This window comes from Falco naumanni, chromosome 14 (assembly GCF_017639655.2).
Source record: "Falco naumanni isolate bFalNau1 chromosome 14, bFalNau1.pat, whole genome shotgun sequence".
Lineage (NCBI taxonomy): Eukaryota > Metazoa > Chordata > Aves > Falconiformes > Falconidae > Falco > Falco naumanni.
In genome coordinates this window covers 15624286-15637207 of record NC_054067.1, presented here as the reverse complement: position 1 = coordinate 15637207, position 12922 = coordinate 15624286, and the positions used below count along the sequence as shown (strand labels likewise).

General features: G+C 43.5%; 1 protein-coding gene across 2 annotated transcripts; it reads right to left on the bottom strand.

Annotated features, from left to right (window-relative positions):
• Positions 1-2415: 2415 nt before the first annotated feature.
• On the bottom strand, positions 2416-12663 carry VGLL1 (vestigial like family member 1). Of its 2 annotated transcripts, XM_040614825.1 has the most exons (6): positions 12420-12663; positions 9781-9844; positions 8717-8946; positions 7720-8136; positions 5566-5625; positions 2416-4894 (listed from the first exon to the last, which is right to left on the bottom strand). In XM_040614825.1, the coding sequence occupies exons 3-6, from the start codon at positions 8925-8927 to the stop codon at positions 4854-4856; spliced, it is 729 nt and encodes a 242-aa protein (XP_040470759.1). In that variant the 5' UTR covers positions 8928-8946; positions 9781-9844; positions 12420-12663; the 3' UTR covers positions 2416-4853. The 2 variants fall into 2 exon arrangements, with proteins under 2 accessions (XP_040470759.1, XP_040470760.1); XM_040614826.1 differs by lacking the exon at positions 12420-12663 and having other exon boundaries at positions 9781-9959.
• Positions 12664-12922: the final 259 nt, after the last annotated feature.

Sequence of the window (12922 nt, the reverse complement as noted above, 5' to 3'; positions counted from 1 at the left end):
TACTTTTACCCTTCCCGGAAAGTCACCTCTGCCAGTTATTTCAGGTTTGCCTCAATCCGTGCCAAAGCCACGTTGTTGCTTAGTCATAAATCTGCCGAAGGTGGGGAAAAACCCAAATCCACACCAAAAAACACCCCAGTAAGAGGCACTTTTACTGACACCACCTTTGGAAAAGGCATGTGGAGCACTGTGCTCTCTGAGCAGAGGTACTGAAGGGGTGGGCAGGTTTGGCTCCAGCACCCCTCCTAACCTCCCCTCCAGTACCCCTGTGATCACCCCCCCGGCTGGGGGGCTGCAGGCAGCAGCCATAGCCAGCCAGGCTCCCTGCGCCCAGCCCAGCCGTGGGGCTGTTTGCAAACGAAGCAAGCTGGTCCAGCCTTTCAGAAAGTCATAGAAAGGGCTTGGCTGCCTTTTCCTGGGGGGATTTGGGAGCTCACCTACCCAGGAAGGAGGAGCTGTCACACTCACGAGTGAAGGTGAGAGCCTCTCTGGTCAGGTGGCGAACTCTTTCCTACCTGTGCTGCTGCTCTCTGTGCTGGAAAGGAAGGATGCCACAAATTCACTGTTCTCTTACCCCAAACTGCTTGCTTTCTTCAATGCTTTGAGAAATTTCCCCATGTACCACTTCTGAGACTATTTTCTATTTAAAAAAAAAAAAAAGTTTGGACACTTGCAAACATCACTTCTATTTCCTGACCTTTGCAGCATGGCACAGGGCACTGATCGCACCTTCCGTTCAGACAGCTGCAAATTCACCAGCGTTGATACGCTCTGGCCAGATGTCAGCCTTGCTGTGCAACTCTGAGCTTCTCACCAGGAACAGGATTGTCCTGCTTGGCAGAGCCTGCCAGAAAAGAGGCTTAAAAACTGTAAGACTGTAAAAAAATTCCAGTGATCAAGTAATTGCTTACTAAAGGCTACATGCCACATGGGTACATGAGATGTCCCTTTCTCATCTGTGATGGGACAAATTAATTGACACCGGAACAAAAATGAAAGCAACAGTAGCTTGGGTTCTCTTCTCCAAAAGGGATGAGGGATATCAACTCCAGGGTAAGGGCTACCAGCTATGACCATTTTCCGAGGTGACATCACTGCTTGCACCACTGTGAGCTGGTGGTCCCCTGGGCTGGGGCCAGCCAGCCCTCTCCTGGTGACCCCCGAGACAGCCCAGCTCCCCAGCAAACTCCAGCCCAAGTGCACACGGGAGAATGTGTGTTTTTCAGCTGTGCATCCCAAACTAGGAATAACACAAACACAAATTCATGTCATACCTCCATCACGTTTCTGGGGCATTTTGGAGCTAGACTGACTTCAAGTAAAAAGCTAGGCTGGTGGGGAAGAGAGCCAATGAATGTCCAGAAGAGGCCATATAAACTGTGGCTGAGTTACCCCGTAGCATTCCTGCTTTCCCCCCTTCCTTTTAACCTTTAGGTTTTTCTTTAATACAAAAGAATCTCTCCTGTTTGTCATTGCAGTCCAGGACTATTTTTAACACTACTAATGAGTGACTAAAATGAGGTGGAGTAGCTAAGCCAGCTATGCTGCTCCCAGCCACCCACCAGGTTTATCTGACCATCAGAGGAGGAGCTGGACCAGGGCCATCCCACATGAGAAAGCAGAGCAAGGGGCGGAAGAAAATGTCTGCCCTGGGACACGCACAGTGAAAAAACATACAACAGTTCCTGTGGCTTATTAAAAAAAAGCCCCAGACTCCTCACAGTGTAGGTACGTGAAACACTTGAGTGTTTTTCTCTGCATTAATCTCCGAACAGGGCTCCCAGAGCATGTAGTTTGCAGCTCATCCGCCCATCAGGAAAAGATAGGAGAAAAATTGTGCGGAGAAGTTATTCCTGGACTACAGCTTTAGAAACAGTACCCAAGTGAGGGAAAACAGTGGTTTCCCACAGGGTCAGCAAATTACCAGAAAATGCAACATGAGGCACAGGTTTGTCCTTCTGTCCGTCTGTGTGGTCTCTGCAGAGGTGCGCTAGCATCCGGAGAGCTGGAAGCTGTTGAAACGGGTACCTCCTGCATCTCCTCTCCTCCCATCACCACCACGATTGCTGCATTCACAGGAGGAACCGAAAATAGCCGTGGGAAGTACCAGATGGCGGGTGCTGAAGGCAGCGTGCTGTCTGCCAAGTCCCGAGCGAAAGAGCGCAGGCACTGAATGGGAATGAAGACCCCGTCGCTGGAGCGTGACGGCAGCATGGCAGCACGGCGCTAGCCTGGGCAGAAAAGCAAGAAACACTCCCCTCTGGACAAACAATAGCATAGAGGAATAGATATGTATATATAATTTTATATATATATATATAAAATATACGTATAAAAGCATACCTAACGTAGGGAACTTCTGTGAAATGGTCAAACCTCTATTCATACTAAATCATTAAAGGCAAATTGCACAGGTAGGTTAACTATGTTTATTGCAGAAGAAAATAGAGACGTTGACAAACCCAGGCATGCTCTGGGTGCGTGTTGCTGAGGTGGTGCAAGATAAAACGCCAGAGCAGTAAGAGCCTCTGCCCCCCTGCCCCCTGCCCCAAAGCCATCATTCTTCTGACAGCTGGGGAGAAGAGCAGGCACCCCTGTGCCCGGTGCGGAGCCCAGACCGTGGCTCGCAGCGCTGACGGGGGGTTCCAGGATAAACCCCCAGCCCTGGGGCTGCCCGGGCACTGGCTCCCTTTCCCAGATGTGACCCACAACCAGGTGGTGAGGACACCTTGCAGCAGTGGCTCAAAGCATTACTGCCTCAAGGCAGAGCTGCCGGCGCTTGGTGTCCTTGCAGTAAGTGATGTGCTTATAAAACCAAGGGGCGTTTTCCCTGCCTCGCACTGCCCGGCCCCACTTGGTCAGCTCACCAGAAACACAAGCTTTTATAAGTCACCTTGAATATTGCCAGCTGTGACACGCACAGGACCAAACCGTTCCAAGAAAACCTTTTAAGAGCATAGAAATATACTGTTATATGTCTTTTCAGACCTTAGAGAGAAATTATTTAAGCATTTTCCTTTAGGAGGAATGGCAGAGGGAGGCAAAAATAATACTCCACTATTTTTTGAAGCAGTAACTCCACTGGAATCACAACACACACTAGTAAGACAGATGTACAGAGTACGGCTTGGAAATCTTTGCTTCGGCCCAAAGAGAAAGTCAGATTATATTACCATGGAGCCTTAAAAATCAGGGAATTAAGTGATCTGGGATGGCAGAAGAAAACTACTTGGGGAGGTATTCCTAAACTTAAAGGAGAAAAAAGGCAATTTGGCAGAAATATTGAGAACAAGTGATTTTCCAGTGCTCATCTATAGGGAGGGCAGGATGTTGCTCTACCTTTTATTAATTTAGTTAAAATAGGTCCACTTGTATGTGATCTCAGGTTGGTCTAACTCATGTATTTGCTAGAGCAAACTTGGAAGGCACAAGATGATATTTTCTCAGTTTTTTCTTTTAAGACAGTACCATAAACATCTAAAGTTGCTAAACTCAGATTATTTATAAAATTACACAGGGTATTATAACTGACATAGACCAGTGGCAGCATAGAGATATGTGGTGTAAACAGTCACAAACACTTATACTGGCTAAGGATTTGTCCTACAAAATCACAAGCTCTAGGATCTCAAAGGTCAAATTTCCTTAAGCAATTGCATATAGCTGTCAGAAAAAGTTAATTGTGCTCCTTTATAGTAAATAAATCGATAGATAATGGAGAAGGAAAAGAACAACCACCCAAATCTTTTTTTATCCTTAGGATTTACCATAAAGGCTAAGCCGTCTCTCTTACTGCAGGGATTACATATACAAACCTAAACATCAGTCACATGAGGTTTTACTCACAGTAGCTTCAACAAACATATTTGCCAAGGGCAAGTGGTGAATTGAGGCGGGCGGGTGTGTGTGTGTGTGTGCGCGAATCTGAACGTGCAGTATCGACATACAGTTCATAGCTGCCACTTCTGCACAGAGGAGCACAGACACCACCCCCGGTCAGCCACTCCGAGGTCTGTGGGATGCAGTTACCACGAAGGGATTGATTTTTCCTTGTTCAGGTGGCCAAGCCTTTCAAACTCAGTAATTTAAAATTCAGCCCCACAAACTTTTTATACCTGCAGAGAGACTGGGAAAATTGACCATTCCCACCTCCAGCTTTTTGGTCAATGGTATTTTAATTGCATCCCATGAGGATCCACATTTCACCCCAGATCTAGTGTCAATTCACCTTTTTTTAGAGGATGATTATATATTATGGGAAGCAAAATAGTCTTTGGGCATATGCATATTATATAGTTACTGAAGAATGTGACTTGTGAGTATGATCACAAATTACTGTATTTCAAAACAAATAGAATAATGTGCTTTGCTGATCTGTAAGTCTCATGGTCTAAATGCCCATGGTCTAAAACTATTTTAAACGATATGGAGATATTAAATTAAGCGAAGAAGCTGCAGCACTGAATTTATGCAAACTGCATCCCTGCACTTATCAGTTATCAACTGCATTGAATAAAAATTGTGCTTCTTATCAAGAGATGGTAAACAAACAAACACAGAAGGATGAAAAAGTGCTAGGAGTTCTTTCAAGAGGGCTACATGAAAAGCCTGAAGTAGACAGTATTTCTTCACAACATACTGTCAGGTTTAATACCACTGCTATTAGAAATTATTTAGTGAGTAGAAAAAGATGATTTTGCATTCCCCAAATAGTAACTAGTACATGTATTCTTCCAACTGAGAGAAAAAGCACAGAATAGTTGCAGTTCATTTCTTCTTGATTCACAGTTGCAAATAATAAAAGTTCACAGCAAGAACTTTCTCTTTCAGAATAAAGTAGAAACATCCAGTTGCTAGAAGTACAAATCTTGTCTTCTGTCATGAATCTGAATACCTGAAAGACACAGCAGTATCAGGACAGTCAAACAGCACGGTCCACGCAATCTCTTCAGATGTTGTGAAACAGAATTGCACCTCTGGGTCTGATGCAAGATGGCCCTTACTAGAATAACCAGAATGACCCATCCAAAGTATTCCCAAAACATTGCGCGTCAAAGAACCGACATCAGGGTATGACAGTCTCAAAGACTAATAAAAATATGGAAGCCTGAATACTTCAGGAATAATTTCTTAGAACAACTCTTCTAGCAGCGTGGTGGGCTTGCTGGTGAAAACTGCAGTAATCTAGCACACAGGTCCAACAGGGACTTCAGCCTGAAGCTCGGTGCTTGAGATAGAAAGCAAGAGGTGTCCTATTTTTCTGGGATCTGAAACTTTGACATCCAGTGCCAAATAGGCATTGTGAAATGGTTGATGGCAAACCACAAAAACTAAGGCAGATGGGGTTAGAAAATCATGTATCTTATTTTAATAGGATCTTTTCCTTCTTCTCTGTGAATGTAATTACAGGAGATGGTGTATCTATAGGTGGGAAGAAAACAAGGTTTTGAAATACAGTCTGGAAGCAAGCAGGGAAGCATCTTTAATTCCGCATGCTTAAGCAAGGCAGCTATCTGTCATAAGTGAGCACTGTTTTGTTCCAAATCTGCTGGTTTTGTTACTCACCTGCAGTGCCATGGCTTACACTGGGATTTTCTGAGCTTTGGTAAGAGCTTGCTTTCCTCTCTTAAAAAAAAAAAAAAGAAACAAACCACCATAAAATACTGGAGATGAGCAGAGATTCAACACAGAGCTAAAAGTAGACAGTAGTTCCTAAATAAACCTTGTGCTTTTGCAGCCCAGCCTATAGCACAGGTGCTGGGGAGCTCTGTGCTGTCTGGTACAGCAACATACACTTTCACAAATATAAATATCAGCTGTTCTTAAACATGACACAGCGCAACAAGAAGTATATTGAACAGACAGAGCCAAGAAACAGGGACTCCCACAGCCAGACTAGCTGCACACATCCTAGGGGCTTGCCAAAGCCTCCCTGTGAACATGGGCCAGCTACTTCTTATCTGTTCTTTTTGGTTTGCTTGATTAGCGTGTTTGGCATTATACATGTGGTGTTATGAAGCTCCCCGAATATTCAGAAAGGCCCCGCAAACAGCCTTAAAGAAAAGGCTTTAATTGACGATGGCTGGGGAACATCAAGCTATTTAATTTCCTTTTCAGTTTTTCCCCGCTCATTTTCTTGCTGAAGTTTTGCAGAGGGGAAAAGAAAGAAGAAGAAAAAAAAAAAAGTCCACTGTTGCTAGCACTGCTCCCCTTTTTTTGATCCCAAGACTAGTTTCATGAAACATCTTTTTTGTTGGAGTTGGCTCCTGGGGCTCTCAAGCCTCGATAGGCCCACATTGCCCCCTTGGGGGAAAAGGGCACCTAACCGTGTTCTTAAATTAAATCCTAGAAGTCCAGACGGTGTCTTTAAAGTAAGTAGACTGACATTTAATAGCTGCACGAAGTCTGGGGTGCGTGCCTGTGCCACACACACAAACAGCCTTAGCTAAATCTACCTATGTACCATGAGCAGAAAGTTTGTATTCCAGCTGAAGACGTACGTACTTGCCCTTTTCTATGCACAGAGACAGGCATTAGACACTCCAGCAGGAATAAGTTAGCAAAACACCTCGAAAGAGGACTGTGGCTAAGACTGCTTGCAGATATAAATACTAGTTTTAGCCCCCATTCTGCCAAATTCCTGCTGATGCAGATTAGAAACGGGGTAACTAGTAGGTATTCCACAGCCGGTTATTTTTCAAAACCTAAGACTCAGGATTGCTTCTTCACGTGCCTGGTCCTTTTTATCTAGAAGCACCAGGTAGGATGTACTGTATTTTTCCAGCAGACTCCCAAAACAATTTCACAACCCTTTTTCTTGGAGACCGGTGCCAAGCTGACTATCTGGGTGACGCCCAGGAACAGCAATGCAGATGTACCCGAACAGGGCACCGGGGCTCTGGCCAGCAGGCTTGATCCCAGAGAGCTTCTCAAAGGCAGAAATTACTCACAGCGGAGCAATTTTATCCAGGAGACCTCGATACTATGGAGTCATAAGCTCCTGGGAAATGGCCTGGACTCACCAGCTATCTTTATTGTGTGTGCTGGTAGTACCTAAGGGTTGGGATTCCTACGAATTGTTAATAATAAATAAGCAACAACCATCGCTTCTGCGTGAATTGCATTAGCTCTGGGAAATCCACTGCAGAGAGCAAACACAGCCTTTGACACGCAATTAATAAAAATTTTTTAAAAAAGCAATTAGCTGGGAGAACAGGCAAGGTGGGCCCACCAGCCCCTTTACCCTAACCCTTCCAGCTACAGACAAGAGAGTGGAGAGGGAGAGAAACCCCCGACCTTTCTGGTAAGGGCTGCAGCGTCACATCCTGAATTCAGAGCACCAGTAACGCCCTACACAGTACGATAGGTTGCTCAGGGCTCTTACCTGGCCACATACACACCACACCTTCTACCTCTAAGGTAGAGATCCTGATAGCACTGTGAATAATGGTTATATTCAGTTAAAATACCTCCCTAAGTTAAGCCAGAAGGTAAAATATTGTGCAAGTGGGCAATGCATATTTTTTGATTAAGCCATACCATACAGTTCATCAATCCAAAGTAACACACTACACACCATGGGTCATCTCTTGAAAAAAAATTTCTATGAGCTGGGCTGAAGACGGCTCCAATTTGAGAGCCTTAGAAACAGATGGTATTATTTTGTCTCTTTACATATGATGCCACCAAAGAATAAAGTGATGGTGAGTATTTCCTTACCTCCCCCAGGAGCTGAACTTTGACTTATATTTTGTAACCTAGCAGGTCCAGTCATACAAGCAGAACTTGAGTGTTGCTTCATGGTACATTCTTGCATGGATGTTAGGCACCTTTCCTGTTCCAGAAGTCCAAGAAGAGAACCGTATTTCCTGCCAGAGATCGGTTCATCTACCATGTGCAGGTCAGGCAAGGCATGATGATACGCTGAACTTGTAAGACTGGGAGTCCCAATTGAAGGGAAGGGCCATAAATCCGCAGGTTGCGTTGGATGACTCCGCAGAGCTGATGGCTGGTACTGGCCTGCCACACCAGCAGCAGAAAAATTCAGACCAGAATTTGGCATGCTTGTCGCAGAAGATGATGGATATGGTTTGGAGCAATGTGAAGAGAAATTCCACTGATGGGGAGACATGCTATCTACTTAAAAAGAGAAAGAAAGCATCTGAAGACTCATCAATTCTTAACTTTTTTCCAAGGCAAATTCCAATGGATTTCTATGAGAATGCCACCAGATTGCGTATTCATTTTTACAGAAATATATTTTTACTTTAGTGCTTCTCATCTTAAAAATCAATCACAAATTCATATAAAAAGCAGACTAAAGCACCACCACCAATACTTTAAAATAATATTACATTTGTTTTCTTATAGGCCACTAGCATAGGCAGGTCTTTAACAACTGCAAGCTTAGACAAATATATTTTTGCAAAGATAACAAAGTCAGTCATAAGGCACTTAATGCATCTGACAGCAATGGAGACTTTTATCTGAAAAGTGAGGACCCAGTCCTGCCAACAGGCCTATGAAGAGCTTGAGAAGCAACCCAGCACGCACCGGATTTACCACAAGTCCCAGCTACATAATCCAGGGCTTTGTCAGCACGATTTTCTTGCTGTTTGTGCAGAGTTCCACATTTAAGCACACTGCATCTTAAATTCCTTAGCGGAAGCTAGTCACCCCCACCTAACACCATGCTCAGACACGGAAAGCAGCTCACCGTTCTTCAGGACAGCAGTCTCACCCTTGTGCTTTGCACTCAGGTCTTGTGGGTTCTTGGCATTGCTTAGAGCTCTAGAAAAATGTTCATCTACCACGCTGTTAATATCCCCTTGAAAATATGTAAATACAACACTCTGAGATCCCCATTCTGTTTTCACAGGTTCTTTGCTTTTACATGGCTTTGGAGAGAGCTTCCTTGTCTCTTCCATTTTCAACGACAAACAGTCCCTGCAAAAAAAAGACCCAGACTGGTCAGAGAAATACTATTCAACTTAAAGTGCACAGACAGTGGTGAGTCCATCTCTCTCCTGAAACTAGCAGGGCCAGAAGAACTGTTACTAGGAAGATTAAATTATTTCTCTGAGTTTCTGCTTCTTCCACACACCTTTTCTTTACTGATTTCCCTATTATATACTTCTAATATGAAATACTTTTAAGTATAAAATAGAAGGAGAAACCTTTCAATAAATACATACTACATTTTTCAGAATTGTGATGGGAGTGCATGTCTCCCAGTCAGACAAATTGAGTACAATTAGTCTTTAACTCATTCAATGCAGTATCTTTTACTGGTGAGTTCCAAGTTTGATGTAACTGCACAATATGCAGCCTTAGCAAGGGATCCTGTACCTTGAAAGCACTGAATGGTCCAGAGATGCAGAGGGCCTGACGGATACCAACCTTGTATAAGTTCCCTGTCAACACCGTAGCATTGGCTCTAGTGAAGAATAAAATGGGCACATCTATCCACTAGCCATCATTTCTCACCCTGCCTTTATAACCCTGCACTTAGGACCTAGTACTGTGCAAATATGACCTGAGGATGGAACTGCGCTGAAAGAACTGAAGCACTTCGACAAATAATTCAGAGGTGGTGTTAGCTGTGGGTGAAGTTCCAGGTGAACTTATCGAAATGCTTTGCCCAACTCTGGTTTTTGTGTTGTTCAAAAAACATATTGACAGAGTGGGGGAAAAAAAACCCCACCCCAACCAAGAAAACATACTCATTGGAGGTTAAAATAACAACAACAACAACTTTAGATAAGGTAAAGTTTGAAGTACCTTGATCACTGTCAGCACAGACCTCCACAAGGAAAAGACTTCCAAGAGTAATTAGTTGCTCTACCTGTTAGAAAAAGACGCTAGATTAAATTATTGGAAACTCAAATTGTGGCAAATTCAAGTAAAAAAACCCAACCCAAACCAAAAAATCTTTTTTGTTCAAAACAACTTACCTAGCAACATGGTGGGTCTGCCAGTTGCTTATAACTTAGTAGCTGGTCTGCTAAAACACACACTGTAGTTCAACCAGAAGTTAGGGATTTAAGGCAGGAATTACTTGAAAAGAGTTTGCAGGCAACAGAAGACTATAAGACTTCTTGTTTTCCTTAAAAATCTCTGCTGCCAGATACGGTAAGGGTAGGACAAGGCACATCACTGCTTGCCCTGGAAAAGCATTGTTTTTGTGCATTTATGTAGTTTCTATCCGCAGGGGAGCTAGTTCCGCAACCAGAGCTCATATGTTCTGCTGTAATCAGAATCCTATTTAGCAATGCTCTGGCTAGGAATGTTGTGAGAAGTGCCTGCTGTTTCTATTAAATTTTCCAGTCTCATTGTCAGCTCATCACACCACATAGCGTAACAACAACATTTACCTTGGTAGCAAAACCAAGGCTGTTTTTCAGAGACCAGGGAAACCTTTGGCCAATAGGCAGCTGTATCACACAAAACCTACTGAATCATTAGATCGGTGTTTCCATCCCACTGACTCTACAATACGCAGCATTGCTTAACCTATTCCAATACATTTATCTGATTTATTTTCTAACACCCCCCCACACACACACTAATCCTCAGAAACTTCCTAGTAAACATTGCACTCATCTCAAAGGGCAGCAAAGACTGTCTATTTCTTACACATGAAAGGACTGCTCAGGCTGCAAAGCCCAGTATTCAGATATTCAGAAATATGAGGCTTAAGGTTATTTAGCTGTAATCTAACCCTTTTTATGCTTAAGCCTTCACCTACAAACTTCTTGCCCCTGTTTATCATCTGCTTCTATGTCTGGTTTTGCTTGTTACCTCCACCTCCCCCCATGCTCTCTGTTCAGTTCTCCCCCCTTCATGGTCCCTTGCTCAGCTAGCCCTAATCACCTGTTGTCAACTACCAATTCACATTCAAACTCTAGAGTTCCTCAGTCCTCATCTAAGAAATCGTCCTTCTTGCATCCTTTCTGTGGCTCCAGCCTCCGGTCCACCTAAACACAACGGTGGGGATAGGACACATACAGGTTGGTCACCAGTTAGGAAATGCACGGGGATACTCTATAACAGCCTTTTGATTCAGAAGACAATCTTTCAGAACTTTAAAACTGACCAAACTTTAAAAAAAAACACAGAAAACTTAAACAGAAAACCCTTCCTTACAATTTACAGGCACCTTCCAAAGGCCCATGAGGGGAGCAGGAACAAGCACAACCTAGCCAAACAACTGGAAGAACTTCAAGCACAGGAAAAGACACTATATTTTCCCAGTCCTGTTTTAGAAAGCAACCCACGGTTTAGGTGAAGAAACTTTCTGGTTGCTCAGCTGGAGGCCAACTTGCCATTGAAAATTCCAACCCAAGCAGCAAAAGCTTGGCAAAGTCATTAGCAGCCGTATGGCTTGAGAATGGACTCCATCATGCCACCTCGACGGCAAGCAAGCAAACCAGCTCTTCCTACACTGCTCCACCACTACAGATCAACATACAATTTAAAAAGCGTTACCTCTGGCCCAGAGGTCTCTTTTTCCTGCTCCTCACTCAGTGCAAGCCAGCCATTGTGTCTTTGTGCCACTTTATTAACATGCTTAACTTGCTTCTGACATTAATTGTAAGCTCCTTTATTGGTGTGTAGCAGCTGCTGAACTTGTGTGACCACAATGCTAGAACAATTAGAAATAAAAAAATGCTAATACAATTTTTTACAGAAAGGTCATTTATCTATTTTTTTTCTCATTTCCCTTAAAAACTTCTTATGCCTTCCAACAAGCACTCATAAGAAGGCTGGATATAACGCAGGTTACATCTCAGTCCTTTCAGTGACCATATACACATGAGAAATCTGATGTCCCAGGACTCAGGACTTAGATTTGGGGCACTGTGGTCTTCATTACCTGAATTTCCCATTCTTCCATCTTCCAGCAGGAAGTCTGCAAAAACCGGCAGAAATCCTTCCAATTTGTGTCTGCCACAAGCTGTCGTCAAAATATAGCAGGAGTGGAGCTCAGGATGAAACAGACTCAGCTCACCTCACACTACTCTCAGAATGGGTTCATCATGGCAATGATGTGTGTAATTGTTAAAAGTTACGTCTCCTTCGGGTGGACAAAGATGAATGCTCAACACAGGTTTAAGAGACATTGTTGACTGCTCACAAGTGACAGTACTTTACAATATTTTCCACATTCCCCACCCTGGCTAATAGTATTCATCTCCCATCGCTGTATCATCAGACAGAGAACTCTCTGTTCTCTATTTCATGCAGCCCAAACCAGTTTAAAAAAGAAATTAAAAAAAAAAATATGTAAAAATCCACTTCCCAAGTATTAAGCAACAATTTAACAAACAGGCGTTTTCTTTTTGCAAGTAGTTTTCAAATGGGGGAACATTTGAGAAAGTCAGTGACCATAGATTGAAATTCTCACTGAATTCTCCTACCTTAACTCACTGTCACGAGCGGTGTTACAACAGGATTTTCCAGACGTGGGACGGTCATGCCGTGTCCGGCAGTTTGGGATCCTTCCCCCAGCAGGCTATGTACACTCTCCAGCGACTGCAGGAGGAGACAAGCAACGTTCATGAACTCCCTACATGCTTTCTAGCCTCTAGCTGCGAGTGAACTAGGCGTTTCCTTCAGCCTATCTGCTAAGAATGCATGAAATGCACTCCAACAAGTCAACCAGGTTAGGAGGTTTCAGGAATGAGGAAAATAGGATTGTAAATAGGTTTGGGTTTTTTTTTTTTTTTTTTTTTGTATGACAATGTGTACACAATAAAGAAGACAGCGTCTGGACTTTGGAAAGAGTTTAGAGGAAGATGATAAACAAGTTATGGCGAGAACCAAACATGGCCAGGATCATAAAGGGTTTTCCTGTGCCAGACTATATCATATTCAGTATTAAGTAGGTAACATCAACAAGAAGGAAAAGATCACCTGTCTC